The sequence below is a fragment of the Gouania willdenowi genome, chromosome 22 (genome assembly GCF_900634775.1).
Source record: "Gouania willdenowi chromosome 22, fGouWil2.1, whole genome shotgun sequence".
Lineage (NCBI taxonomy): Eukaryota > Metazoa > Chordata > Actinopteri > Blenniiformes > Gobiesocidae > Gouania > Gouania willdenowi.
The window spans coordinates 15,492,593-15,518,480 of NC_041065.1; the positions used below are offsets into that span (position 1 = coordinate 15,492,593).

The 25,888-nt window shown below is 41.3% G+C and overlaps 2 protein-coding genes across 6 annotated transcripts; one reads left to right on the forward strand and one right to left on the reverse strand.

Moving 5' to 3' along the window:
* Positions 1–763: 763 nt before the first annotated feature.
* On the reverse strand, positions 764–3,236 carry yipf6 (Yip1 domain family, member 6). Its single transcript, XM_028438174.1, has 2 exons — positions 2,821–3,236; positions 764–1,554 (listed from the first exon to the last, which is right to left on the reverse strand). The coding sequence occupies exons 1-2, from the start codon at positions 3,151–3,153 to the stop codon at positions 1,207–1,209; spliced, it is 681 nt and encodes a 226-aa protein (XP_028293975.1). The 5' UTR covers positions 3,154–3,236; the 3' UTR covers positions 764–1,206.
* A 2,575-nt stretch (positions 3,237–5,811) lies between these two features.
* On the forward strand, positions 5,812–25,848 carry syt16 (synaptotagmin XVI). 5 transcript variants are annotated; one of them, XM_028438858.1, is made up of 7 exons: positions 5,812–5,927; positions 16,102–16,335; positions 18,208–18,417; positions 20,375–20,634; positions 22,049–22,495; positions 23,372–23,561; positions 24,039–25,848. In XM_028438858.1, exons 1-7 carry the CDS (start codon positions 5,915–5,917, stop codon positions 24,350–24,352), a joined length of 1,668 nt encoding a protein of 555 aa, XP_028294659.1. In that variant the 5' UTR covers positions 5,812–5,914; the 3' UTR covers positions 24,353–25,848. The 5 variants fall into 5 exon arrangements, with proteins under 5 accessions (XP_028294659.1, XP_028294660.1, XP_028294661.1 ...); XM_028438859.1 differs by having other exon boundaries at positions 20,399–20,634; positions 24,039–24,352; XM_028438860.1 differs by having other exon boundaries at positions 20,402–20,634; positions 24,039–24,352.
* The last annotated feature ends 40 nt before the right edge of the window (positions 25,849–25,888 follow it).

Genomic DNA, 25,888 nt, shown 5'->3' on the forward strand with positions numbered 1-25,888 from the left:
CCTTGAGAGTTTGTATTTTTGAAAATGTTCAAAAAAAAAAAAAAAAAAAAAATCAAATTGGCTAGTGCGGAAAAAAAAAAGAAAAAAAAACATATATTTGTCTTTCATCTTTATCTATAATGGGCTGACATGTGAATGGGACCCTTTTCTACTTCTTTAATAATGTTTTTTTTTTTTTCAAAACACAAAAGCATTCTACAAAGAATCTGATCAAATTATTCAGTGTAAATGTGTCAACAAGTTCTATCAGATGCTTCAAACAAAAAACAGCTTTATCCATTAATCAGGGGCAGCTGGAGTTCATCCGAGGAAGGTTTAAATAATAAATCAGTATTTATATTGTTTCCCTCACCTGAGGAACCAAGGATTTTAAAGATTTAACATGGAATATACATCAAAGAAATACACATTTTGTAGAACTGATAGAATGCAGTGCTAAACACAAAACATGTCTTACATGAGAGGCAAAAGAAAATGTCCCCAAACAGTGAGAGGATCTTACAGTTTTAGTGGGTATGTTACGAATCTAGATGACCTCTTATTGCGCTAACTTCTGGGATTAAATCAGTGTGTGCTGGACTACAAATAAATCAGTATTTATGTTGTCTAGACCACCCTGTTGTTATACTTAAAATAAACCTAAAAAACCTTAGGTTTTGTTGAAAAACTGAGATTTGCATTAAATACAAAATATCGTTGACATTGGAGACACAAATCAACTCCAGAGAAAGCAAGAAAACAAAGATTTCAGGATAAATCAGTATTTAGGTAGTTTAAATTTCAGTTTTTAATCGCTTAGCTTGGAGAAAACCACAAAGAAAAGATTGGAAAATAATCAGGAAAAAAAAAGAAACTCAAACCAGCATCAAAATTATTACAAATAAAATTCAAATTCAAAGATTTAAGGATAAATCAGTTTTCACAAGCTCCGTCACCCTGAAGTTTCCTATTTTAGTGTTGAACTTGGAGCAAACCTAAATGAAACCAAGGTTTTTGAAGAAGAGTTAAAAAAAAAAGATGGGCTAAACTCAAAATCTTGTCTGTATTAGAGACATGAATTATCTCCAGGGAAAGAGAAATACACAGAAACAAACACACACAGCCCAGGAAGTAGAAACCAGGAGTTCATTTGTTTCCCACTGGCCTGCAGCTCTTCACACCCAGAGTTCAGGATTATTCCAGAAAGTTCCTTAAGAGTGCGGTCCGTCACTGCGACGGTGCGAACGTGAGGATCATCCATCCGATGACAAAGTAGAAGAGGAACACCGGGTACACCACCAGCGCTTTGCGGTTGGGCGGTTGGCTGTCGGCCAGAAAGGCGGTGGAGGCGAAGGTGGACCATCCGAATGACGCCGACACCACTACAAGACGCACCGCGAAGCTGACGGTGCTGGAGCCCCCCAGCAGAACCAGGCGGCACACGGCCATGGCCACGGTCAGCGGCAGGATGCAGTAGCCCAGTACGCACAGGCTCTGGAAGAAGGAGATGGTGCCGCCCAGTAGCTTGGAGTTCAGAGTGATGATGATGGAGCCGAACCAGATGATGACGAAGACCTGGGAATAAGTATCAGCCAATGAGGAAACGTTCATTCATGTGTTTGTATCCGTCAGATACGGCTGTGTGAACCCATATGTAACCTAATAGCACCATCCCTTTACTATTTAACCCTGCTCAGTCAGCTCTGCCACATGCTAAGCTAACCCAAACATGGTGGACTGGTCGTTAATATGGAGTTCCTTCACAGTCTCAGAAGAAGTCTACAATCTGTGGAATGCAAAGACTCATCTTCAAGTTTCCTTATGCCTCACCCAGAGAGAAACCATCAAAATGACACCTTTTGGAAGGAATATGAAACAGCCGCTGCACAGACGGTCAGAAAGAGCCATGAAAGCCCTAAAACTAAGACTTAATCTAATCTGTTTAGCAGACCAAAACACAGACTAACTCCCTTGTCTTCCTGCTCCCCAAATTCAGACTGAACTTAACTGAGCAGATTAAAAGAAATTGAATTAATAGTTTTTGTCACTAGGCTAGAATTCTGTCGATATGTTTTATTTTACTCACAAGACTAATGTAATTCTCAAAAGTGGACTAAAACTGAGACTAAAAGCTGATTCGCACTGGGACGATCTGTACCGTGCCCGAGCACATTAGACACCTAAAGTCCAGATTGTTTACCTAGTCTCAGTGAAAGGTACACTTTGTTGGCATAGTAGCGACCTTCCCTTTAAGACAATGATAGCAACACATGGTCTCTAGTTTTACAAGTTAGCAGAAAACAGGAAAACAAAAAAACACAAAAAACTTCCTGAGAACTTCAAAGCCATTTGACATATACTATTACACAGTTTTACTAGATTTTTCCCTTTAAAAGGGATGTTAAATGTGTAACAAGTGTTTGCAAGAGATAAATATACTTCCTGCACTAAATAACCACACGTATCCATTACTTTGCACTTGATCTAGTGACATTTGGTGGGATTTGAGAGTACTGTTTCGCCTTTTAAAGCAACAAAAATACAATTATTTACAATTCACTTACTTAAACCCTATTGGGCTTGATTTACAACTCGTTAAATTCTGTCAGAATGAATTTTGACTAAAACTCAGACTAACTCTAGTTTTCACCAGAGGACTAAAACTGAGACTAAACTGGTGTTTCTTGTCAACACACTTAGATCAGTTCCCTTGATCTGTGGCCTCCCCAAATATAAGTAACTAAAGGCAGCCGACTCAGACTAAGATAGTTTTCATCAGCAGACTAAAACTCAGACTAAGTATTTGATGTTGTGGTACTAAACCCCTGGTCCCTGCGGTACCTCGGCAAACTGCGGTCCGCCCCTGTCCTCGCTGTCGGCCTCTCCGCCCTGGAGCAGTAGAGCCAGGGTGACGCAGAGCAGCAGCGGGCCCCACAGGTCCCAGTCCCGGAGTAGCGCCGAGCTCCGCCGCGGGTACAGGACGTGGACAAACTTGGAGCCCACGGCCCGGAGGTCCCGGAGGACGGTTTCCTTCACCGGTTCATCCAACGTGGAAAACCCGTCCTCGGTCACTGAAGCCGCGACAGGCACGGATATGTCCCCCTCGACCGGGACGTCCTCCGAGATGGAGACGTCGGACAGGCCGGCGAACGGCCTGCTAGAGTCATCCGCCATGGTCCTCACGGTACCGGAGAAAAGACGAAAACAACCGGAGCTAATCCACGTCACCCGGGATTGTTTACTTCCGGTGTGGCGTACTGGGGTATGCGCATGCGCATGCGCACTACCAGAAAATGAATTTTCGCGACTTCCGCTGTGCTGAGAGCGTTCATTCAGTTTTAAAGTTAATGTTCAAATACGAAAAGGAATCATTTATTTTCCAAAAAAACATGATTATAATATACATCGCAATAAACAATAGTTAACCTAATATAATAATGTCCAATTCAAAACAGATGCTGATTAATAAGAACATACTTTACAATCGGAAACTGTTGTATTCATATAAATTAGCAATCTGGTCATGACAATCATATGTTTTAAAACATTTTTAAAAGTCAGTACAGCAATCTCTGTATGACAAAACCAGTACAGCAATCTCAGTGTGATCTAATTTTTGGCATAAAATGCACTTTACTGACAAATATCTTGGTGAAATATTCAAAATCCAATATTACAATTCTAATACACAATATTAATGTGAATCACAACTAAGATATCATTGTAATCTCAGTATGACAATTTGCGCATGGCAATTCCAACACGGGTACAATCGCAGTACATGACTGCTGCGTGCTCAGATTGCTTGATATTAAGTTTTTACCTAAAATATGGAAATAAATGTACCTTTTTCTTGTACATTTACTAGACTGACAATACCTACTAAGACCAGTTAATACGAACTAAAACTATGTAAAGAATACAAATTCAGCAGTTTTATTATATTTCTTTTTCTATCATTAAATTAACTAACTAAATATATTTTATAATAATGTATTATTACCTTGTAGTTTTTTTTCTATTTTTCATACAACTTTATTTTCTACTGTTTGTTGTTGGATTTCTTGTCATTTTCTGTATTTTAATTTCTTTCATTCCTTTTTAACAGTCAGCACTCATTTTACTAAATTTATGTTTAAGAAAAAGAACAAGTGTAATTTTAAATCTCTGTATAGACTAAACAAAAAGTCCAGTTTAGAAATAGAAATATATTATCAGCAGTATATATTATCAGCCTTTCTTATTATGAGTTATGTTAAACTGAACTTCCACTGTCAAGTTGAGAACAGCTGTTGTATTATAAATGTACAGTATGTATTGCTATCCTCAGTAAAATACATTTTTGATGATAATCTGTTATTTGCTCTCTTTTCTTCACCTTGCTGTGTTTTTTCAATTTTCTGATTGTGTCACAAAGTGACTTCTTTAAAGGCTTCCCTGAAGAAAATGACTGTAATGACATCGTATTGACTGTAAAGTGCAACATCTATAGCTTTCGGGAACTGTTGGATTTTTTTTCTTCTTCTTAGATAGGGCAAATATGAACAGAGATTTAAATTAAAGCAACGACACATTTGGTGGGAAATGATGACGAGGTTTTTGATGATTGAACAATCTATTTTGGATTTTCACAGGAGGTGTAGTTTGTGTTCAAATACCGTAAGATACTGTCTTTTATGAGACGGATGGCAACCTCAGGTAATAATCAAATGACAGCAGTTGAACAGAATTAAAGTCCAACAACCGTTTAATCAACAATCCCTTATAAAATCTTTATTTGTTTTTGCTTTCATCAGTGAATAGCTATATTTCAATTTTGAGAGCTGTATTTCTTTGTTATGTTGTGGGACGCTGCAACACCAAGAAAACAGGACAGTTTATTTTACATATGGTTAGCAAGATTCTTAATTCTATATCTGGGGATTTATGTTGTATAAGATTTGTTGTTGCACAATGTGGGTCATAGGAAAGCTTATAGAGTAATTAAACACCAAAACAACTTTTTTTTTGCTGCTGGAAAGAAATGTATTTGAGCAGAATTTAGTGTTGATGATTGATTCTTGTCCAACTCTTGACATTTTAGTCAACATACAAACAGAAAGACAACCACTTGCACTCCCATTTTATAATGTAGTATTTGATTATTATTGTTTTTAAATTACTTCATAAGTTTTATCCATTTTTGACACTTTGACATTTCAGGTTTTTAGGTTTAATTTGGTTATTTTAAAAGTTTACAATAATTCCTTTTAAAAGGTTTTATTATATTCTTATAAATTGAAAACAATGTATACAATTATATGATTGAAGTAGTTTTATAAACATAATTAAAGCAAAATTGATGTTGTGTTTTTTTATTTTAACCTAATTTGAATTCTAATAATGTTATATACATGTATATATTAGTAAGTATAAGCTCATTATTTTAAATTTACAGTTTTTTATTTGGAATTTGTTTGTTTAAAAATAAAAATAAAAATGAAAGCATTATTTCAAGTTTCTAAAATAAAATTCTGTATCTTTTTGAAATTCAAATAAATGTATTACGGTTTATTTTACAAATTTTATCCACCGGTTCAAAATAAAACCAATTGAATAATATATTTTCTAACAACATATTTAAAAATAATTTCTATACGATGCATACAATATAGTAAACAATACAATAATTGATATTATTCATGCATTATGTACATATTTTATTTTACTATAATTGAATTTCATATGAACACCCTTTTCTAACTTTTTATTTATTTAAATTTGATTTAATTTAATTTGAAACCGTATACCTACAGTATGTCTTGAAGAGAAGGGCAGACCTCCATGCGGTACCTGAACGTCTCTCGACACTCCTGCGGGGATCAGCGAGAGAAGCTGCTGCTCTCCGCCCCAAAACAAGCTGCTGTCCTCGCCCTGAAGACGGAGAGCCTCCGCCATGGCCTCCGACAGTAAGTCCGAGTTCCGCCGACGATATTTCTACTGTGATGATGATGATGGTGTTAGTGGTGGTGACTGAAGTAGCGATGATGGCGATGAAGATGATGCGTTCAGGTGTATTTATGAACGCAGGATGAGTAGGCCTGAACATCTTATTCTGTAAAAAAAAATAGGTCTGAATTATTTCAGATAGAGAAACTTGTTTATTATTTTTGTGTTAACACGTCATTTCACTGTGGTGTGAACCAAAGGAGCCATATTAGTCCCTAAACGCATCATTTAACGATTTTTTTTATATTTTATTTTTATTGAATATGCATCAAAATGAATTTTTTCAACCATGAATCGGCAATATTATTGTAGAGTTCAAATCATGACTCAGCCGAGGGACTGGGGGGAGGGGGTAAATTGCACATGTGTGTCTGTAGAATGATGAGCATGAAAGATGTGGCAGAAGGTCTGTGGGCCTCCCTCTTTCCCTCCCCTGCCTTTCGAGCCTGTCTTGGACTCCTGCCCCTTCCTGGGGGGACTGAAGGTGCTGACCCACCTGCTTCACCCCAAAATTCACCTACTTCCACCTCATCCAGCTTCTCTCCTACCCCTGCCTTCTTGGATTTAACTGCCCAGATGAACGAGCTGGTTCTGCCTGGCACAAGACTAACACCCCACCCTTTACCCCACCATGGTCAATCTGCACCACCCATCCCTCCTCGACGATACCAGGCCCAGGATCACTATTCTCCTCAGGCCAGCTGTGTTCAACTTAGAGCGACACAGGCCTGATGTGTGCTGGGTCCAGACTGCAATAGCTCTATTTTTAGGAACAACCAGAAAAAGTCAGGGCCCTATGGAGTTAATGCAGCTTCTTTAATTCCTGTGGTGACAGGTAACACAGGTAAAATTGTGAAATTAAAGAAAAGCAAAAAGCTTTATAGAGATAAAAATTTGACTCCTATAACATGTCATCCAAAAAGTCCACCAGTGTCTCCAGTAAAGTCTTTAAAATTAGCTCTTCTTAATGTTAGATCTCTTGTTAACAAGTCACTAATAATTAATGATTTTATTTTGACACATCACTTGGACTTTTTATTTCTCAATGAAACATGGTTGAATGATGGTATCAGTAATACTATTCTCAATGAAAGTGCACCACAAGACTTTATTTATTTCAATAAGTGTCGTACTTGCAGGAAAGGTGGTGGAGTTGCTGCCATTTTTAAATCAATATTTCAGTGCAAAGAAATAACATTTGGTGATTTTATCTCCTTTGAATATATGTCATTCTTACTGAAGGGTGATTCAAGAGTTCTGTTTTTAGTCGTTTATAGACCCCCAAAATATTCTGGAGAATTCATGGATGAGTTTGCTGAACTGCTGTCAGTTGTATGCACTGAATACAACTTTTTAATAATAACAGGTGACTTAAATATTCATGTAGACAATAACATGGACAATAATATTGCCAAAGAACTGTATGCTTTAATGGATACTTTTGGTCTTACACAACATGTGACTGGTCCGACACACACTCAAGGTCACACTTTGGATCTGGTTATCTCTAAAGGTGTTGATATCTCTGCTGTTGATGTAAGAGACTTAGCTCTATCTGATCATTTCTGTGTCTTTTTTGACCTAGAGACTGTAACATCTGTTCCCCCTAGTTATGTGTGTTTAAAGAAAAGATACATAAATGAGAACACAAGTGCACAGTTTATGGAAGCCATAGCAATGACACCAACATTGAGTGCTGAGACAGTTGATGATCTTCTGGATGAGTATAATAGAAACGTCTGTAATGTCATAGATGTGGTGGCTCCAATCAAAACTAAGAGAAAACCAAACACACAGAAAACACCTTGGAGGAGGACTGAGATAATGCAGAATTTGAAATCTGACTGTAGAAGAGCTGAGCGTAAATGGAGATCAACAAAACTCCAAATTCATCTAGAACTGTACAAAATAAGTCTGCGAAAATTCAATGATGGCTTGTTCAAAGCAAGGCAGCAATACTTTTCTGAAATTATTGCCAAAAATGTCAACAACTCTCGCACGTTGTTTTCTGTAATTGAAAAGCTCACAACCCCCCCAGATCAGATAGCCCCTGAATTACTGTCAGCTGGAAAATGCAATGAATTTGCTGTATATTTCAATGAAAAAATACAATCAATAAGGTCAAACATCAGAACAAACCAGCAAAATCACAAAAAGCTTGAACAGCTTCAACCACTGAGGGATGAGTCAACTACAATGTTAGAGTTTATTACAGTGAACCCAAAAACAATAGAGGAGACTGTTCAGCAGCTGAATCCATCAACGTGTTGCCTTGACACAATACCCTCAAACTTCTTTAAAACTGTTGTAAAGTCAATTGTCACTGATTTGTGTCAGATAATTAACTGCTCATTCCAATCAGGCACCGTACCAAAATCCCTGAAAGTAGCTGCTGTGAAACCGCTGTTAAAAAAGAGAACACTGGATGCCTCTATACTGGCTAACTATAGACCAATCAGCAACCTTCCATTCATGGCCAAGATCATTGAGAAGGTGGTCTTCAACCAACTGAGTCAATTCTTAACATTCAACAAAATATTTGATAAATTTCAGTCAGGTTTTCGTTCTCATCACAGCACTGAAACTGCTCTTATCAAAGTGATCAATGACATAAGGTTGAACACTGATTCAGGAAAAGTATCTGTTCTCATTCTGTTGGATCTAAGTGCTGCATTTGACACTGTAGATCATACAATTTTGTTGCACAGATTGCAAACATGGGTTGGACTAAATGGAAAAGTAATGCAATGGTTTAAGTCATACTTGGAGGAGCGAAGCTATTTTGTAAGCATTGGAAACTTTGAATCTGACAGATTACCAATGTCCTGTGGGGTTCCTCAGGGATCTGTTCTTGGACCCCTTCTGTTTAACCTTTACATGCTTCCTTTAGGACAAATTTTACAGAACTGTAAGGTTGATTATCAGAGCTACGCAGATGACACACAACTATATCTATCACTGAACCCAGATGACCATGGTCCCATTGAGGTGTTGTGTGACTGTTTAGAAAAAGTAAACTGCTGGATGAGTGAAAACTTCCTTCAACTAAACCATGACAAGACGGAGGTGATTGTCTTTGGTAACAAGGAAAAGAGGACTGCTGTCAGCAATTATCTTGAGTCTCGATCTTTAAAAGCTAAAGACCAAGTCAAAAACCTTGGTGTTCTGATTGACTCAGATCTTACATTCAGCAGTCAGATCAAATCTATCACAAAAACAGCCTTCTACCACCTAAAGAACATCTCCAGAGTGAAAGGTTTAATGGCTCAGAAAGACCAGGAGAAACTGGTCCATGCTTTTATCTCCAGCAGACTGGACTATTGTAATGGTCTTCTGACAGGAATCCCCCAAAAGAGCATCAAACAGCTACAGCTGGTTCAGAACGCTGCAGCTCGGGTCTTAACCAGAACAAAGAGGTCAGAGCACATTACTCCAGTTTTAAAGTCTTTACACTGGCTCCCAGTCAGCCTCAGAATAGACTTTAAAGTTCTGCTGCTGGTGTATAAATCTGTGAATGGGTTTGGTCCAGAATACATCAGTGACATGTTAGTCAGGTATGAACCCAGCAGGTCTCTCAGATCTATGGACACAGATCAGATAGTGGAGCCCAGAGTTCACAGTAAACATGGTGATGCTGCTTTTAGTTGTTATGCTGCAAAGAAGTGGAACAAACTGCCAGCGGAGCTGAAGTCAGTATCTAATGTGAACATTTTTAAATCAAAGTTAAAGGCACTTTTTTTCTCTACTGCATATGATTGAGAGAGAGATTTTTTGTCATGTTGTTGATGTAATGATGATTTTACTGATGATTTTAATTGATTTTACTGATGATTTTAAATGTTCTTATTGATTTAAATTGAGTTGCCTTGAGTATGAAATGCGCTATATAAATAAATTTGCCTTGCCTTGCCTTGCCTTGATGGGGGTCCTGCGGCCCTTTTTGTGGGGCTTCCTAGTGTCATGCTGGGTGGACAGGCCAGCAGAGGTGTTGATAGGGGTGGAGAGAGCTCAGTCTGGGAAGCAACCCTGGAGGTGCCTGCTGCCCAGGGGCAGCTCCTTGGAATGCTTGTGGCTGATGGGATTGTTGGAGCTCTCTGCCTGGGTTCCTTGGGGGCGTGGGTCTTTTTTCTGTGGGTGTCCGGCCTGTGGTAGGGTTGGTCTGGAGGCTGGCACCTGTGTAGCATAGGGTCTTTGGGGGACCTGCTGTCCAAGCTTTGGGGAGATGGTCTAAGCCTCCTTGGGTTCTTCTTGTGGACACCTGCACATCTGTTGGTAATGAAGAACCATGTCTGGAGCTTTGGGATAGCCCCCATAGTCCCCAAGCAGCAGGAGGTGCCAGAAATGGCCCAGATAGTCCAGATCAACAGGAGGTACCAGAACTGGCCCCAGTAGTCCCCCATCAACAGGAGATGCCAGACTCGGCATCATTAAACTGCCCTGCACTCCGGTGTCCCGCACCAGGCCAACATCCTCGCCAGATCTCTCCTCATCCGTTCAGCCTTAGTCGTCCTCATCCATCTCGCCTGAATCATCCTCGTCATTCCAACCTGAATAATCCTCGTCACCTGCTCTGCCAGGGGCGTCCATGTAGCCAGCTCTACTGCACGGCAGACCACCCGACCGACTCTCTCCATTCCTGTCCGGCCCTCTGCATCGCAAGCCGCTGGAATATTCCCTCGTCCACCCACCCGGCAAATGTTTTGAGAGTTTGGAACCCGCTCCTTAAGGGTCGGTAATGTCAGGGTTGGTATTATTCTCTTCTTTTTTAGCTCTCTGGGGTCCTGTTTGAGGTTTTTCAGTAGGCCTTAGTTAACTTGTTTGGTTCTAGTTCTTGTTTTGATCCATTGTGTTAACTACTCCTGCTCATGTCTCCACCTCCAATAGACCCTTTGATTGTTTGTAAACATTGTGACATATTTTGTTGGGCGGGGCTTAGCCTGGAGGCAAAACCACAATTTTCTTCATTTTTTCTGAGCACGAGTGTCAGCTGGAATCCACTAAAACTTTAATTTACGTCCACTATCGTTATTCCTCCTATTCTGGCTCCCTAACACACAACAAGACGACGTTCTAAAGCTGTAACATTACTAGCCTCCACAGTCTTTAGCCAGCGGCGTTTCCTGTTTTTGCCTCCAGCTAGAGCTGTGACGTCACTCGTGACGTGGGCCATTAAGGGGTCTATGGTGTGTTTGGGTTGTGAGTGATTAGCGTCCTCATGTTTGGCACTCGGGTGTGGCCCGTTCCCAATCAAGCCTCCCTCACTATTTAGCTGAGTGTTCGTACGGTGACTTTCTACCACTCCTATCCCGTAGCGTTCTTCCCTGCCCCTTGTTTTTAGTTTTTGTTTCTTTGATTTTGAGTTTCAATAAAAGGACTTTTTTGTTCAATGTTTTGTCATTAATCTAATGCTGACATGAATGTGGTTAACAATTCATGATTAGATTAGATTCACAATATGCACCACACACCCATACCCAACCCTTGGGGGGCTGGATGGTGGGACTGGGGGTGGAGGGGGCCGCCACCTGTGTCACTATGTAGTGGCGTGGGGGCGGCACTCCCACCTCTAGTTACCCTACTAATCCCTCCAATTTTAATCACACCTCAACATGCCACCCCCCGGAGGGTGTACCCTCACTTACACCCTCCGGCCTATTACACCACATACACGTATATCCACAGAGGTAGGATGGGGAGCACCGCTCCCCTCCATCCCCCTTCTTTTAATTACACCCCATACATTCACTGAACACACACACTCACACAGGGGATAGGGAAGTGCCTCTCCATTGGGGAATGGAGAGGCACCATAACAGGGTGGTGGGTTGGCTCACATATTTGGGCCTCTCCGGTGGGGGCCTGGCCCCTCTGTTGGTGGCTGGGCCACTACATAGAGTGAAAATACATCAGGATGGTGTGGTCGGGCGTGGCGGTGGGTCTCGGGGGGGCTTTGCTGGGGTCTCTCCTTGCGGGGTCTTTCCGGGCGGTGTCGGCCTGGTGGAGCGCGGGGACGCTTCCTCCCCTTGGGTGGGGCTTGGTGCTTGTTTCGTCGGCTGGTGGCCTTGGGGGCGGGCCCCGCGGTGTGCGGGCCTGGGGCGGCCTGCCTCGCCGGTTTGGGGGGTGGGTGTGCTGGGGGTGTGCTGGTGTCCTCACCGGGGTTGGGGCGGGGTTGCTAGGTGCCTCGGAGCGATGCTGTTTACTGGGGGGCGGCGCTAGCTGTTCCGGTGGTGGAGGTTGCTGTCGGCCGCCTGGTGGGTCTGTCCTGCCATCTGCGGACTGGTGGGTGGGTCCGGGGCATCTTTGGCTCGGGGCTGCGGTTCCGCACTTGATGTGTACCTTTGGGGTGCCTCCGTCCCCGCGGTGGGGATCGCCGGTTGCTCGCGGGCCGGTGGGTGGCGCTGCTCCGTGGCTGGCGCTGCCCGGGGGGCGGCGGGCCCTGGGCTGCTGGCCTTGGGCTGTCCGGGGCTGTGCGGTCCTGCTGGGCTGTGGCCGGGTCCTGGGCGGGGGTGGGGGGTGCGTCCCGGGGGGCTTGGCCCGGGGACTTGCCCTTGGGGGGTCCTGGTCCCGGGGGGTGCTCCTGGGGCCCGGGGTGATTGGCTGGCTGGCCGGGCCGGTCCTGGCGGGGGTCTTTCGGGGCGGGTGCCGCGTGCCGCGCCCTTGCATACCTAATGGTACGGCCCCTGCTTGGGCAGTGCCCCGTGAGGCAGGGTGCTGGGGATGCACAAGGCGGTCTGGCTTGGCCCTTGGAGGGGGCCCTGGCTTTTAAAAAAAAAAAAAAAAAAAAAAAAAAAAAAAAAATAAAGCCCGTGGCGCGGGCGACATCAACAATAGGTGATTTGGGGCGCCATGGGGGCTAGGTTGGGGTGCCTGGGGGCCGACGGGGAGACTCCCGGCGGCCCCCTGGTGCCTTATGCGGCTTGGGGTGTGGTCGTCCTCCCTGGGCGGGCTGCTCCTGGTGCTGCGTTCATTCCGGGTCCCTCTGGCCTGGGGTCGGGTCCCTGCTAGCTCTGGGCCCGGCGGCGGGTGCCCGCCGGCTGCCCGTTCGGCGTGGCTCTGGTCGTCTGCTGGGCGTGGGCTTCGGCTCCTCCGCTGGGGTCTCGGGCGGGGAGCTCTCTGGGCCCTCCCCTCGGGGGGTTGGGCGCGGGGGTGTGGGGGGGGTGGGGGGGGATGGGGTGGGGGGTCTGGGGGTTGGGGGTTGGATTGGTGGCGTGGTGCGCTGGGTCCTTGGCTCCTTGGGGCTTTCTCGGGTGTGTATGGGGGGGGGCGATGGTTGCCTCTCGGTTTGGGATCTTGGGGGCGTTCGGGGGGCTGCTTGGCCGTGTGGTGGTCGCCGGGGGCCCCCGGGTTGCCCGCTCTTGCTGCTGGCCTGGCTGCTTCCGGGGCCCGGGGGCGGCTCGTGGGTTTTGCAGTGGCGGTTCTTGGAAATACATTTGTCATGGATGCACTGGCCTTGGGCTGTGGGATAACACTCATACTGGGCTCAACCACAGACACGTTGTTCCCAAATACCTGTTTTATGGAATTTCCACTCACTTCTTCCTCTGCTCACAGCCACCACCATTATTCCTAAGCCGCACACAGGTCACCAAACTGGCTTGATAACTCAACAATAAGCACAATATACACAACCACAATTTCACATCGCATCACTTGAAATCTATCGACTACTCCCCACCCATTCCATTTCCTATCTTGTATTCCTCTTCCCTGTTAACTTCCCCACCCCTCTCCAACCCCTCACCTTGGTGTAACACTGCCCTCTCTTTTTTTACATCCTCCCTTTAATAAAGTATTTCTTACCCTTCCCTAGGGAGGGCTGGTGATGGTCACAATTATGCAATGAAATAAATAAATTTATTTAATTGCAATAACAAAATATGCATTGCTGTTAAAAGATTGCACTTCTTGTAGTGTTAACCTTCGACAGAATGTGCAGACAAGAGAAAAAAAAAAAAAAAAAAAAAAAAAAAAAAAAAAAAATGAATGTGGTTAACGTGGCCCTCAGGTCAGACAATCACTTTTTTTTTGCCCATCTCTGGCTTACACCAATAACTTAAGGAAGCACTTAGTTGCTTAGGTTCTTAGGTCCGTGCTGAGGCGTAACATTAGGACCACTGCAGGCTTTTCTCTTTCAGTGTCTTTGTTTTGTTTCTCTGATGTTCAGGAAGGGGCGGCGGGCGGCCTCACCATTCAGGAATTAGGAAGTTCATTAGCCCAGGGAGAGATTCAAGCTTGACTTGGGAGTTTAGGATCAACACTGGAAGAAGTAGAAACGATGCAGCGTTTAAGAACCACTGAGGCTCCATCAGTAGGTTTGGAAACAGATTTATTCTCTTTGAAGAGAACTTTTCTCTGTTTTAGTCATTTTGATGAACAAATCTGGGTTTAGTTGTTCTCCCCGTTGTGCCTTGCTCATCTCCCTCCAGCTTTATGTGCTCGTGTAAAGTTAAGTGATGTTCAGAAAATTCTTGAAGAATAATAGATTCTTTGGTGTATGATGTTAAATACTTTAATGTTTCACGGTTGAGCAACTTTTTGTCGTATATTTACATCATTTTTGTGTAGTTTTGAAGTCTTACTTTTCAGACATAAATCAGCAATATTTTGCTAATATTTGCTTTGTTTAGGTTTTAGGTCAGTTTTAGCCCTTAAATGTATTGTTTTTGTCAGATATCTGTGGCTTTGTGCAGGTTGTTCAGACATCTTGCAGTTGTTTTGTGGTAAATCTTATCAAATATTTGTTAACTTTTAGAATGAAAATGTATATATTGTGTATTTATTGGCATTTATATATATAGATGTTTATCAGTTATAGTTGTACTTTATCATTTTTTTACATTTTTTTTTATTTATTCAGTTTATTTCCGAAATGGTTGCATTCACAGAAGTTTTGTTATTCCTTTTTTTTTTTTGTACATGCCGAAAAAGGAGACGAGAGAATCAGTTTGCTTATCCAAGTCCCGTCCCCTGTTCTGTACACAGAAAATTTACATCAAAGCTTGTCTCAATCAAACTAGCAGGAGTTTATTTAGTAAAAACACTTTATTCTTTTTGCTTCCAGTTGAAACATACAGTATTATGATCATTTAGGATAGAAAAATGACATTTTTGTGTAAAATTCGCATAATTTGTGTTTGAGTTTTTGCTATTTTTGCTTGTTTTTTTGGTTCATTCAGAATCATTATTACTTTTTCAATTATTGTTATCATCCAGAGATGTTTCTAAACATCGCAGCCGTGCAGCAAAGGCTGACTCACGTCTCCATGGTAATGTGAAATCTTCTCACATGACAACAGCTTAAAACCTCTTAATAAAAACAATGGATGTTTCCAGGGAAACAGTGTGTGCACTGGTTTTCATGACACACCCACAAAATGAGGAAATGTTGTGTGTTGTGTTGTGTGTAAAGTTGTGTATCTTTCCAGGTGAGGGCTAAGGAAACTTGAAGATGACTCTTTGCGTTCCACATGTTGCAGACAGTAAATGTGCTGTCGTTCTCTGAGACTAGGAAGGAAGTTAGGAACTCTATACCATCAACCAGCCCCACATGTTTGAGTTATCATTCTTAGCATACTGTCTGAGTAGGGTCAAAGAGTAAAGGGGCGGGGCTATGTTGTTGGCTTCAGTAAGCACTTCAAACTACATCAGGGCTGTGTTTTTATTTTTGTATTTCTTTTTGTTTATCTTTATATTTTAGTGTTTCTTTTTCAAATCCCTTTTCGTCTAATTTTTGTTAGTTTTTCCTGAATAATTTTTGCTGTTTTTTTAATAAGTTGCTTCATGCATTTTTTTTGGTGTTTTATGTATTTTCCATAGTTTTGTGTTCTTTAATTCTTTTAATACTGTGTTGTTTTGGAGTCGTTCTGTGTATTCATTTATTTTTTCTGAAGTTGCTTTTTTAGTTTTTCGTTATGTCTATTTTTTAACGCTTCCTTTTAGGTTTCGTGTGTTTTTGGAGAAATTAAGTGATGGGAGCGATGTTTATGGTGCCTCGCTGGTTTTTGATGTGTCACTTTTGATGAAAGTGTCACACTGACTAAAGTCTGACTCTCTCTGTGTATCTCGTGCCATGCGTACTGTGTGTGTGTGTGTGTGTGTGTGTGTGTGTGTGTGTGTGTGTGTGTGTGTGTGTAGGCTGCCTGTTTGTGTGGGCTGATCAGTGTGTCCTTGTGTGTCCATTCTCCGTCCTGCCCTCAGTCACTCCGGAGGCCGTGGGCTTCCTGTCGGCCGTGGGCTTCTTCATCGTGGCGCTGACCGTCCTCTTCCTCTTCATCAACAAGAAGCTGTGCTTCTCTCAGGTGGGCGGCCTGCCATGTCTGCAGCAGGGCGCACGCAAACGCAAGGGACTCACAGGCTGGCAGGGACTGGGTAAGTGAGGACAGAGGGACCGCATTTTTAATATTCACTCAGTGTGATACACTCGACCTTTAAGGTCACAAAAAGAAAGGGATTGCTGAGAGTAATGACAGAATTATCTTCTTTTTTCCCCCTTATGTATGATTAAGAATGCGATCTCAAGATTCCACATTCTGAGGTTAGAAATTTTGAACTCGTAACTTTCTAACTCTTAACTCTTCAGTTTGACATTTAGGTCAAATTCCCTCTTTTCTCACAAAGCTCTGATTTTAAAATCTCAGAGTTCACAATTTATGTTTTTTTAAAAAAATAAAATTAAGTCAAAATTGTTGTTTTTTCCCCGCAGAATCCCAAAATTAAAATGAGAATTCTGACTTTCTAGGATCAGAAAACAGTGAGGTTATTTAGAATTTTCTTTCAATTTTGGAAATTTGTAAATATGAGATTAAAAGTCAGAAAATCTGACATTTGGTCTATATAAATTCTCTATAATTATTCTGAATATGAGAACCTATAATTGTTCCACCTTTCATGCATTATATCAGTTTTTAATTCAATTAAATGAATTGAATTGAAAACATTTTCCATGTTCATTTTCAGTAGTTGTGACCATTGAGACAACAGAAATGTGTAAACCACTGAGAAGCTGATCTAAAAGGTGACAAAGGTTAAAAGAAGATGACCTCCCAGTTTACACAGTGTTTATAATGAAGTTCTCAGTCAGTGTGTGGTCCAAGCAGAGAGAAGCAGTTTACAGTTTAGCTCCCAGTCAGACTTTTCGCCCTCCCAGTTCACAAACAGAGCAAAGTTCACGTGAGCGCTGACGTCACAAACTAACTAAAGCCTTCAGGTGCAGATCCTTGACTTGAATAATTACAGGTGTGTCAAAAACTAAACTAAACATAAACTGCCGATTGCAGAGACTAAAACCAACTATAAATCCACCAAATAAAAACAACAAAAATGAATCAAACACCTAAAGATATCCAAAGATCAAAAAAAATCAACCTCCAAATGGACTGAAAATCAACCAGAGATGAACCTAAAAAAAAAAATCTAAAATAAAACTAATGTTAATCTCAAATGAACTAAAATTATACAAAAAATACCTAATCCTAAGGGTCATCATAACTTAACCAGACAATAACATAAAATCAACCCAAAGATCAAACCTGAGCACTGGGCGGAGCCTGAGCTGTGGTCGCTCTCAGGTGTGTTTTCTGAGCAAATAGTTTGTTCTGTTTGTCACTCAGACGTCTTTGTACCAGTAGGAAGGATCGGTTTCAGTCCCAGGTAAGAAAGCTGTGTGTCTGGGTCCTGGCTCTGGATATGGGTGGCCTAGTATATTTGGTTTCAAAGTTTTGATTATTTTGGATCCAGGTCTGTGTGTTTCCAGAAACCAGTCCATGGTTATTTTCTGTCCAGTTCTTGGGGCTTGTAGGCCCAGGTCCTGGTCTTTCTGGGTTTAGGTCATCATCTTTTAGGATCTAGATCCTCGTTCCTATCGCTTGGTCCTGGTTCACCTTGATTTTGTAATTCTGGGCCTATGTCCTGGTGTTTCAAGCACAAGCTTTGCAAGCATTTCTCCTTTTATGAATCACAATTTATACATATGTGTGCGTGTGTTTGTTTTCTTGGCAAAAAGACAGTTTATTTGAGAACAATAGTGTGACATCGTCAGCATAGAGACACAAGTTTGATTTGTTTTGCTGCTCTTGTTTCTGAGTTTCTGCCTCAGATGAATCATATCTATTTAGTAATCTGTACTTTAGGCCTATGCTGACACAGTTTGGTTCGGTTTCTGTGAGTCACTTAGGTTTTTGTCCTTTCCGTCTGAACCAATCCCAGTCTATCCCTCTTGTCCCTGTGTTTCCTGACCCTCAGTGAGCAGCTACGGTGACGAGGACGAAGATGAGGACACAACCTCCACCGACAGCGAGGACGAAGTCCTGAAGCAGTTTGAGGTTTCCGTGTCGCGTTCGCAGAGTTTCCGGAGCGGCGGAGACAAACATCCTCAACACCTGGGTCGACGGCACAAGTTCAGCCGGCTGTCGGAGCAGAAGGAGCCGAGCTCTGAGCCTTCGGACTGTGAAGGTATTTTCATTCTACATCTAATCACATGTAGAACAGGTATAATGTATGCTATCATTACAACTTGTCAAGATCCAGCAATTGTTTGATTATAACAAACATCTCTAATAAAGTATTTTTTAAATTGATTTTAATTCATGAAATTTTTTTATTTTTCCTCTTATTCTTCTATCATCAATATAATTGTTTATGTATTTTATATTACCAATATTATGCAACATTTTGATGATTAAATAAAAATTACAATAATAATATTATTTTGATTTTTGTTAAATTTTATGTATAGTTATTTTACTGCATTTAAGTTTGACTAAAATCTACATTTTTATTTTTATTAGTGCATTTCCAACTATTGTGTGCTTGAGTGTGTGTGTGCACGCACAAATACACACTGAAACAATACACTTTCGGTGCTGGCTGGTCATGTAAAAATGTCATTTTGTGTAACTGTAGCAGGCGTGTTGGGATGTGTGCGGCTAATCTTGAGTCTCTATGAGTGTATTGGATTTGTTTAAAGGGGACATATCATGCTAAATCTACTTTTTTAGCCCTTAAATGCATTTTGTTGTATATTTAGAGTGCTTAGAAGTACAGAAAAAATCAAATTAGTCTCTTCAGGTGCTCCGTAGATATCTTTATATTCTGTTTTGCTCATATTTTTCAATCTGTTTTGATTTTTCTATTCTCTATTAGTTTTTTGAACTATTACATCACAGTATTTGCAGCGGAACTGCCAAATTAGTACATCAACTCCAGGTCCAACACTTCGAGCAATCCGCCATTTTTATTTCTCGCTTTTATTTTGTAGTTCAAGCTCAAGGATGCCGAAGTTACGAGAGGATAAGTCAAAATGTTCGGTTGTTGGATGTAGTAACCCACACGCTTCATTACACCGTCTCCCAGCATCAGAACCTTTTCAAAGTGCCTGGTTGAGTTTTATTTTTCACGGAAAAAATTTACCCACATCTGTGGGTAAGGTCATTTTTGTGTGCGCGAAGCACTTCAAGGATGACTGCTTCTGCAACCTCCACCAGTATAAAGAAGGATTTGCCGAAACACTTTGTCTGATTGAGGGTTCAATTCCTTCTATCTTTGGAGACGACGAACAGAGCACTTCGGTAAGCTGTAAATAACTAAAAAGTGTGATAAGACGTCCCTGTCATTGTTTTGTTAGCATTAGCAGTTGCACCGTCTTCAGACTTCATATGTTAGCGCTGTGTGCTCGTTTTAGATCCTTGATGATATGGCCTACGTGATTTAATTTAAGTCTAAAGTTTTCATTAGTCATTTCATTTTGCCATTTTTGTCTTTGAAAAGACTGTATTAAAATGCATTTCGTGACGTTAGCTTGGCGCTAGCGTTAGCTCGGTGCTTGTGTTAGCTCACTTGTTAGGGTTCTGCAGGTTCATCATCTTCATTTTCATCTCGCTCCGCTGGGTCCGACTCTGGCTCGAACATGTAAGGCTGGATGGACAAGTCTTCTGTTGTTGACATTTTGTAAATAACCTCTGAATAAAAAGTTTATGCGCCGCTACATAGCCGTATCTCTTCTATCAAACTACAAAAATGGCCGAGCAGGGTGGAGTTGAACCGAGTGTCTCCTGAAGAGGGGGCGGGGTATGGAGTGTCTCATTTGCATTTAAAGAGACAGCACCAAAACGAGTTGCTCTTTGAAGCACATCAGAAAAGGGGTAGAAAAGGGGCCTGTGGAGCTATAATAATGAGGAATTCAGACCCAAGCATTGCAGTTCCGCTTTAAATAGACCACAACTGTATGATTTATATGTAAAAAGGAAGGATTTAAAACCATGATATGTCCCCTTTAAAGGGAGTATTGGTTCAGCCTACACACAATCCTCCCATCCAATCACAGCATCTGTTTTATTCCCTCAAAAAAGAAAAAAAAAGTGTCAGTTTGTTTGTACGTACTGTATCTAACCCAAACATTGTCTGCTGACAGCCCACCTGTCGCTCTCTCCTGCAGCAGAGATGGAGGGCGAGGAGCCGCAGATTCTCCAGGACCCGCTCTCAGCAATGACGGAGGAACACGATAAAGCGTCCGTGTCTGTAACGGCCGAGCACACAGAGACGCCGGAGGCCAGGGACAGTCCCACGCCAAGCATGAGCCGACAGGCCGCTGACGGCAGTGAGGACACGGAGAGGGCCCAGGGTCCAGAGGAAAATCAGGTCACAGACAACACCTCCACATGGAGCCCAGAGGTACTGCAACGTAGTTTACATACGCTCTTTGATTCCTAAAGGATAGCAGAGTTTCTCTGAAAAATGTTCAGTTATTTCTTATAACTATATATATATTTATCATCTAATGAATCAATATTTATAGATTCACATAAATATTAACATATCTCCCCCTCAGCAGGTGTTTTTCTTTTATTGTTTATCAATAACATTTGGTTACATTTTTCTTTCATGATTTATTTGTTTATCTTTTTATTTCTTAAATGAGCGAGGTCTTGTTTACCTGTTTGTATGTTTATTTATCTCATCAGCAGACATTCATTTTCATTATTTTATAGAGGCAAAGCAAGGCAAATTTATTTGTGTAGCGCATTTCATACACAAGGCAGCTCAATGAGCTTTACATGATGAAAAAGTGCGACAGAAAACGTAAAAATCATTCAGTGAAAATATTTAAAATCATCAGTGAAAACGTTTTAAATCATCAACAAACACATTACATCAACAACCACATGACCAAAATAGGCGGATTTATTATTTATGTTCTAATGATTATACCTCCCTCAACAGGTTGGTTTTGAAAATGTATTTATTTCCTTATTTATTTATTTTCTCAGCAGGCGAGGTTGTTATTTATTTGTTTAATCAGTTGTTTTGTTATTATTTTCCTTAGAATAAGGAGTATTTTTTTTAACTAATACATTTGATTGCTTGTTTGCTCATATTTGTCTTTTTCCCCCTCAGCAGCCATAAGTATTTATTTATTTATCGATCTATTTGTTTTTTTATATTATTTTTATTAATCTCCTCAACAGGTGTAGTTATTATTTATTTGATTGTTGTTTGTTGATGCTGATTTATCTATTTTTCGCTCAGCAGGCATTGTCTTATTTATTTATTAAACTATTTGGTATCACTTTATTTGAAGTTTTATACATAAGTCTGACATTACGCTGTCATTAATATGACATGACACCTGTCATTAGCATAAATAAGGTGTCATGAAGGCTGTCTAACCATTTGTTATCCTAACCCCTAACCACTAACCCATGGAAAGCTGCAGACCTCTACCTCTTTTATTGAGTCCTGGACCTGTTTTTTTTTTTTTTTTAGGTTTTTTTACCTTTTTCTTTTATTGCTTTTCTTTTTTTATGCATTTTATTATATTAATTTACTCTTACAGGGAGGGAGAAGGGGTTTACGTGGCATGTGCCCATAATATTTCTATCCCTACCTAACCCCGCTCGATCCCTCCAGCTAATCCAACAAATGCCAACATAGCTCCAAAGGTGTCATAATTTAGCAAACGACACTTAATGACAGCCTTCATGACACCTTATTCATGCTCATGACAGTTTAATGTCAGCCTTATGTATAAAACTTCAAGTAAAGTACTATCAACTATTTTTATTTGCTTTTTTATTTATTTCCTCAGCAGGCGGAGTCTCCCGCCCCTCCCCCCACCTCCCAGCCCATCTCTAAATGTGCAGACCTGCTCCTGAGCCTGGAGTACCGCTCTGATTCAGAGAAGCTGCTGGTGACTGTGTTGGCGGCGCACGACGTCCCTGATAAGGCGCGCAGCGGGATGGACGCCTGGCAGGTGCACGTGGTGCTGCTTCCCACCAAGAAGCAGCGCTTCCGGACTTCGGTGCAGCGCGGCTCCCCGCCCACCTTCAACCACACATTCAGCTTCCTGCGGGTGGAGCGCTCCGAGCTGCAGGCATCCGCCCTGCGCTTCAGGCTGTACGCGCTGGGCGGGCGCATGTCCAGGGAACGCATGATGGGAGAGAAGGTGCTTAGACTGGAAGGACTGGCAGAACTGGAGAAGGGTGGGATGCCGATGGAGACCTCGGTGGTGCTGGAGCCTCGGAGTAACCTCAAGGTTAGTCAGAAAATTAATAAATGACCTAATTACATACATAGTCAATGAATTCCACAAGGTCAGAATCTTAATTAAATGGAGAACTTATGAACTACCTTATTAACTTATTAAATAGTTTAAAAGAAATACTCATTAAATATTTGCCCAAAATACAATATAATCCTTGTTGTTCTCACTGTTGATTTGTTTACCTATTCTCTTTGTGGCTCCTCTTGTAAATACATTTATCTATCTTTGTTTTTATTTTTTGCCTTTTGGGTATAATGACAATAAAAGCTTTCTATTCTATTCTATTCTAAAATCCCACAAAATGGCAATGTAAAGACGCAATGCCCCCCCCCCCAAAAAAAAAAAAAAAAAAAAAAACACACAATACAACAATAAAATAAAATAAAATAGACAAGATACACAACAACGATACAGGACAACAAGCAAAAAAAACATTCAAAAAGTGACTCGCACACAGCAGCACTGCTGAGTACTGACTAGTTTGCAGTCGCTGACTGTAACACTGAAACACGCTCTCTGTAATGTTGCAGTGAAACAACCTGCGATGAGTGACTCCACTGGTGTTTTAAATAAACTGGTGGTCATGGTAACTGGTGACAGTCTGAGTGTTAGCTGGTTGTGCTCACAAGTCAGTCACCAGTTACTAAAGTCACCAGTTTGACCAGAACAGCAGTAATGCTGCGGGACCTGCTGATGTTATTATATCTATCATTAATTAATATATATTGATGGTATTAAATATGACATACTGTTTGTAGGAACTCCTGTCTGTGATGTACTGCACTGTTGTGATATTATAATTTGTTATTCGTTTTTTTAAGTATTTTTTGTGTCTTTGAGCTGAAACACTTTGCGTCTCTGTCTCAGAGCATGGGCTCACAGCCGAGTTTATCCACCATCTCTCAGAGCGACAGCACCTCCTCCACTCAGTCTCTGACGCACGGCGGCGTTCCTGAGCTGCTGGTCGGCCTCGCCTACAACGCCACCACAGGACGGTTAGCGGTGGAGCTGGTGAAGGGAAGCCATTTCAGAAATCTGTCCTTCAGCCGGCCTCCAGGTCTGTCAGATGCCGTTACAGACACAACACACTGTTAGCATTACAAAAAAATGCTAACACTGTTAGCAACCATGACTCATGTGGTGAATTGGCCGTCTGCTGATTGAGAGTTTAAGGGTGCTGTGCCTGTGTATGTGTTAAAGAGTCCTTGGACAAGACACTGAATCAGGGTTGAGGTCAATTATAAATGTAATTGTACTTGATTATTATTTACAATTATGATGTAATTATTTTTCAAGTCGTAGCAGGTTCCGCCTACCGCCAACACTTCTGGACAAGAGAAGGATAAATATATAAAATAAAAAGTACTGCGATTCAATTTTCACAGTATTGATGTGAACCGTGATACATATGAATCGATTTTTAACTGCCTTACGATTAATCGTTACATCCCTACTAAACACAGTATAACTAGACTCACCCACTAAGTGCTGATCTTAGTATAAAGATGGACTTGTTGTGTTGAATTCTCTGCAGACACACACGGCAGACTGTCCTTGTTGAACTCGATGGGTCAGGAGATTTCCCGCTGTAAGACGTCGGTTCGTCGCGGTCAGCCCAATCCCGTCTACAAGGAGACGTTCGTCTTCCAGGTGGCGCTGTTCCAGCTATCGGACGTCACGCTGCTGGTCTCCATCTACACCCGGCGCAGCATGAAGCGTAAGGAGATGGTGGGATGGATCGCCCTGGGTCAGAACAGCAGCGGAGAGGAAGAGCAGCTGCACTGGCAGGACATGAAGGAGAGCCGAGGACAGCAGGTCTGTCGCTGGCACGTCCTGCTGGAGGCGTAACTGGGAACTGTTCTCTCCTCACCATGGGGAAGTCCACCAAAGGACCAGCCTAGATTTGCTGTTTGACGCTTCCTGCATGAAGATTCAACAGCTTTCCCCACAAACATCTGTAGGTTTGTGTCTGCATGAAAACCAACTCCTCGCTCTGGGCAGGCAGGATTTCAAAATAAAACCACTTTGTGTAGAACACACAGACTCAAGGACAAAATTCTGCAAGTTTTCATGACCATAAGATATTCTATATCTCTAAGTAATGTTTGCTCCAGAGAAACGTCTCTCAACTCTCTGAACGCTGATAATCATTTAACATCTCACTTCCCTAGACAGTTACAGTTAAAGCTCCATCACATTTCCTTTATGCGATGAGATTCATCATATTTAATAGCACAGCACTGGTGGTCGACCAGTTTAACTCCAGTGAATGTGAACTCTCAGATCAATTGTACTTTATAGCTAAAATTAGCAGTGTGGTTTCATTTTTGGTTGGAACACACGCACACACTGGAAAAGTGTGTCTATGCGACTACTCAATTTAGTCTTAGTTTAACACTTTGAAAAGTGTGAAAAACTTGTATGTGTTAAGAATGAACACAGGTAATTGTGTTTTAAGGCTTCGACAACAGTATTTAATGTTAATTTTAACTTGTGTCAGTGTCAGAACTTTGCAGGAGTGGTCATTTTAACACTTTAGTTAGTGTAAAAAGTTTAACACTGAATTAATGTACATTTGAAAAATGTACTTACGCTTCGAGTTCTAACTAGTTTATTACTGAATTTGAGCTAATTTAACACTGTTAGGAGTAACAAACAAGTTACCTCCTAAAGGGTGACCACTTGTTTTAGTGTCAGTTTAACACTTTGAAAAACCTTAATTTATCTTACTTCATTCCTGTAGGTGTTAAGAACGAACCTTTAGTTAATTGTACTTCAACTGTTAAAAATAATCACAACAAACACTATTCAGTGTTCAATTACATTTATTTTAACACTTAAAAAAATAACACCAAATCTGAGTTAATTTAACACTGTAGGTGTTACAAAATCAATTGAAATTTACTCCCGAATGAGTCACTTTAACTGTGCTTAGTTTTACAGCAACAGTGATTTCAGCTTTAAACTTGAAAAGTGTGCATATGGAACTGGTTTCACTGTCACTTTAGCACTTTTGAAAGTGTTAAAAACTTTAACTTATTTTAATACTGACTAACACTTCTTATAAATTGATTGTACTCTACACCGGTGTCATTATTAATTAGGCTTTCTAACACTGTTCACTGTTACTTTACATGTGTGTCATTGTCAAGAGGATGAAGTTTTATTAGCTGGGAGTGTAAATTGGTTACGACTATAACCGTTGTAGTTACTCCGTACAGGTCACTGAATATTAGGGATGTAATGATTAATCGTAAGGCAGTTAAAAATCGATTCATAGGTATCACGGTTGATATCGATTTTCTGACAATTGAATCGCAGTACTTTTTTAACCAGCAGAGGGCGCTATCTGGAAGTGTTGGCGGCGGGCGGAGTCTGCTAATA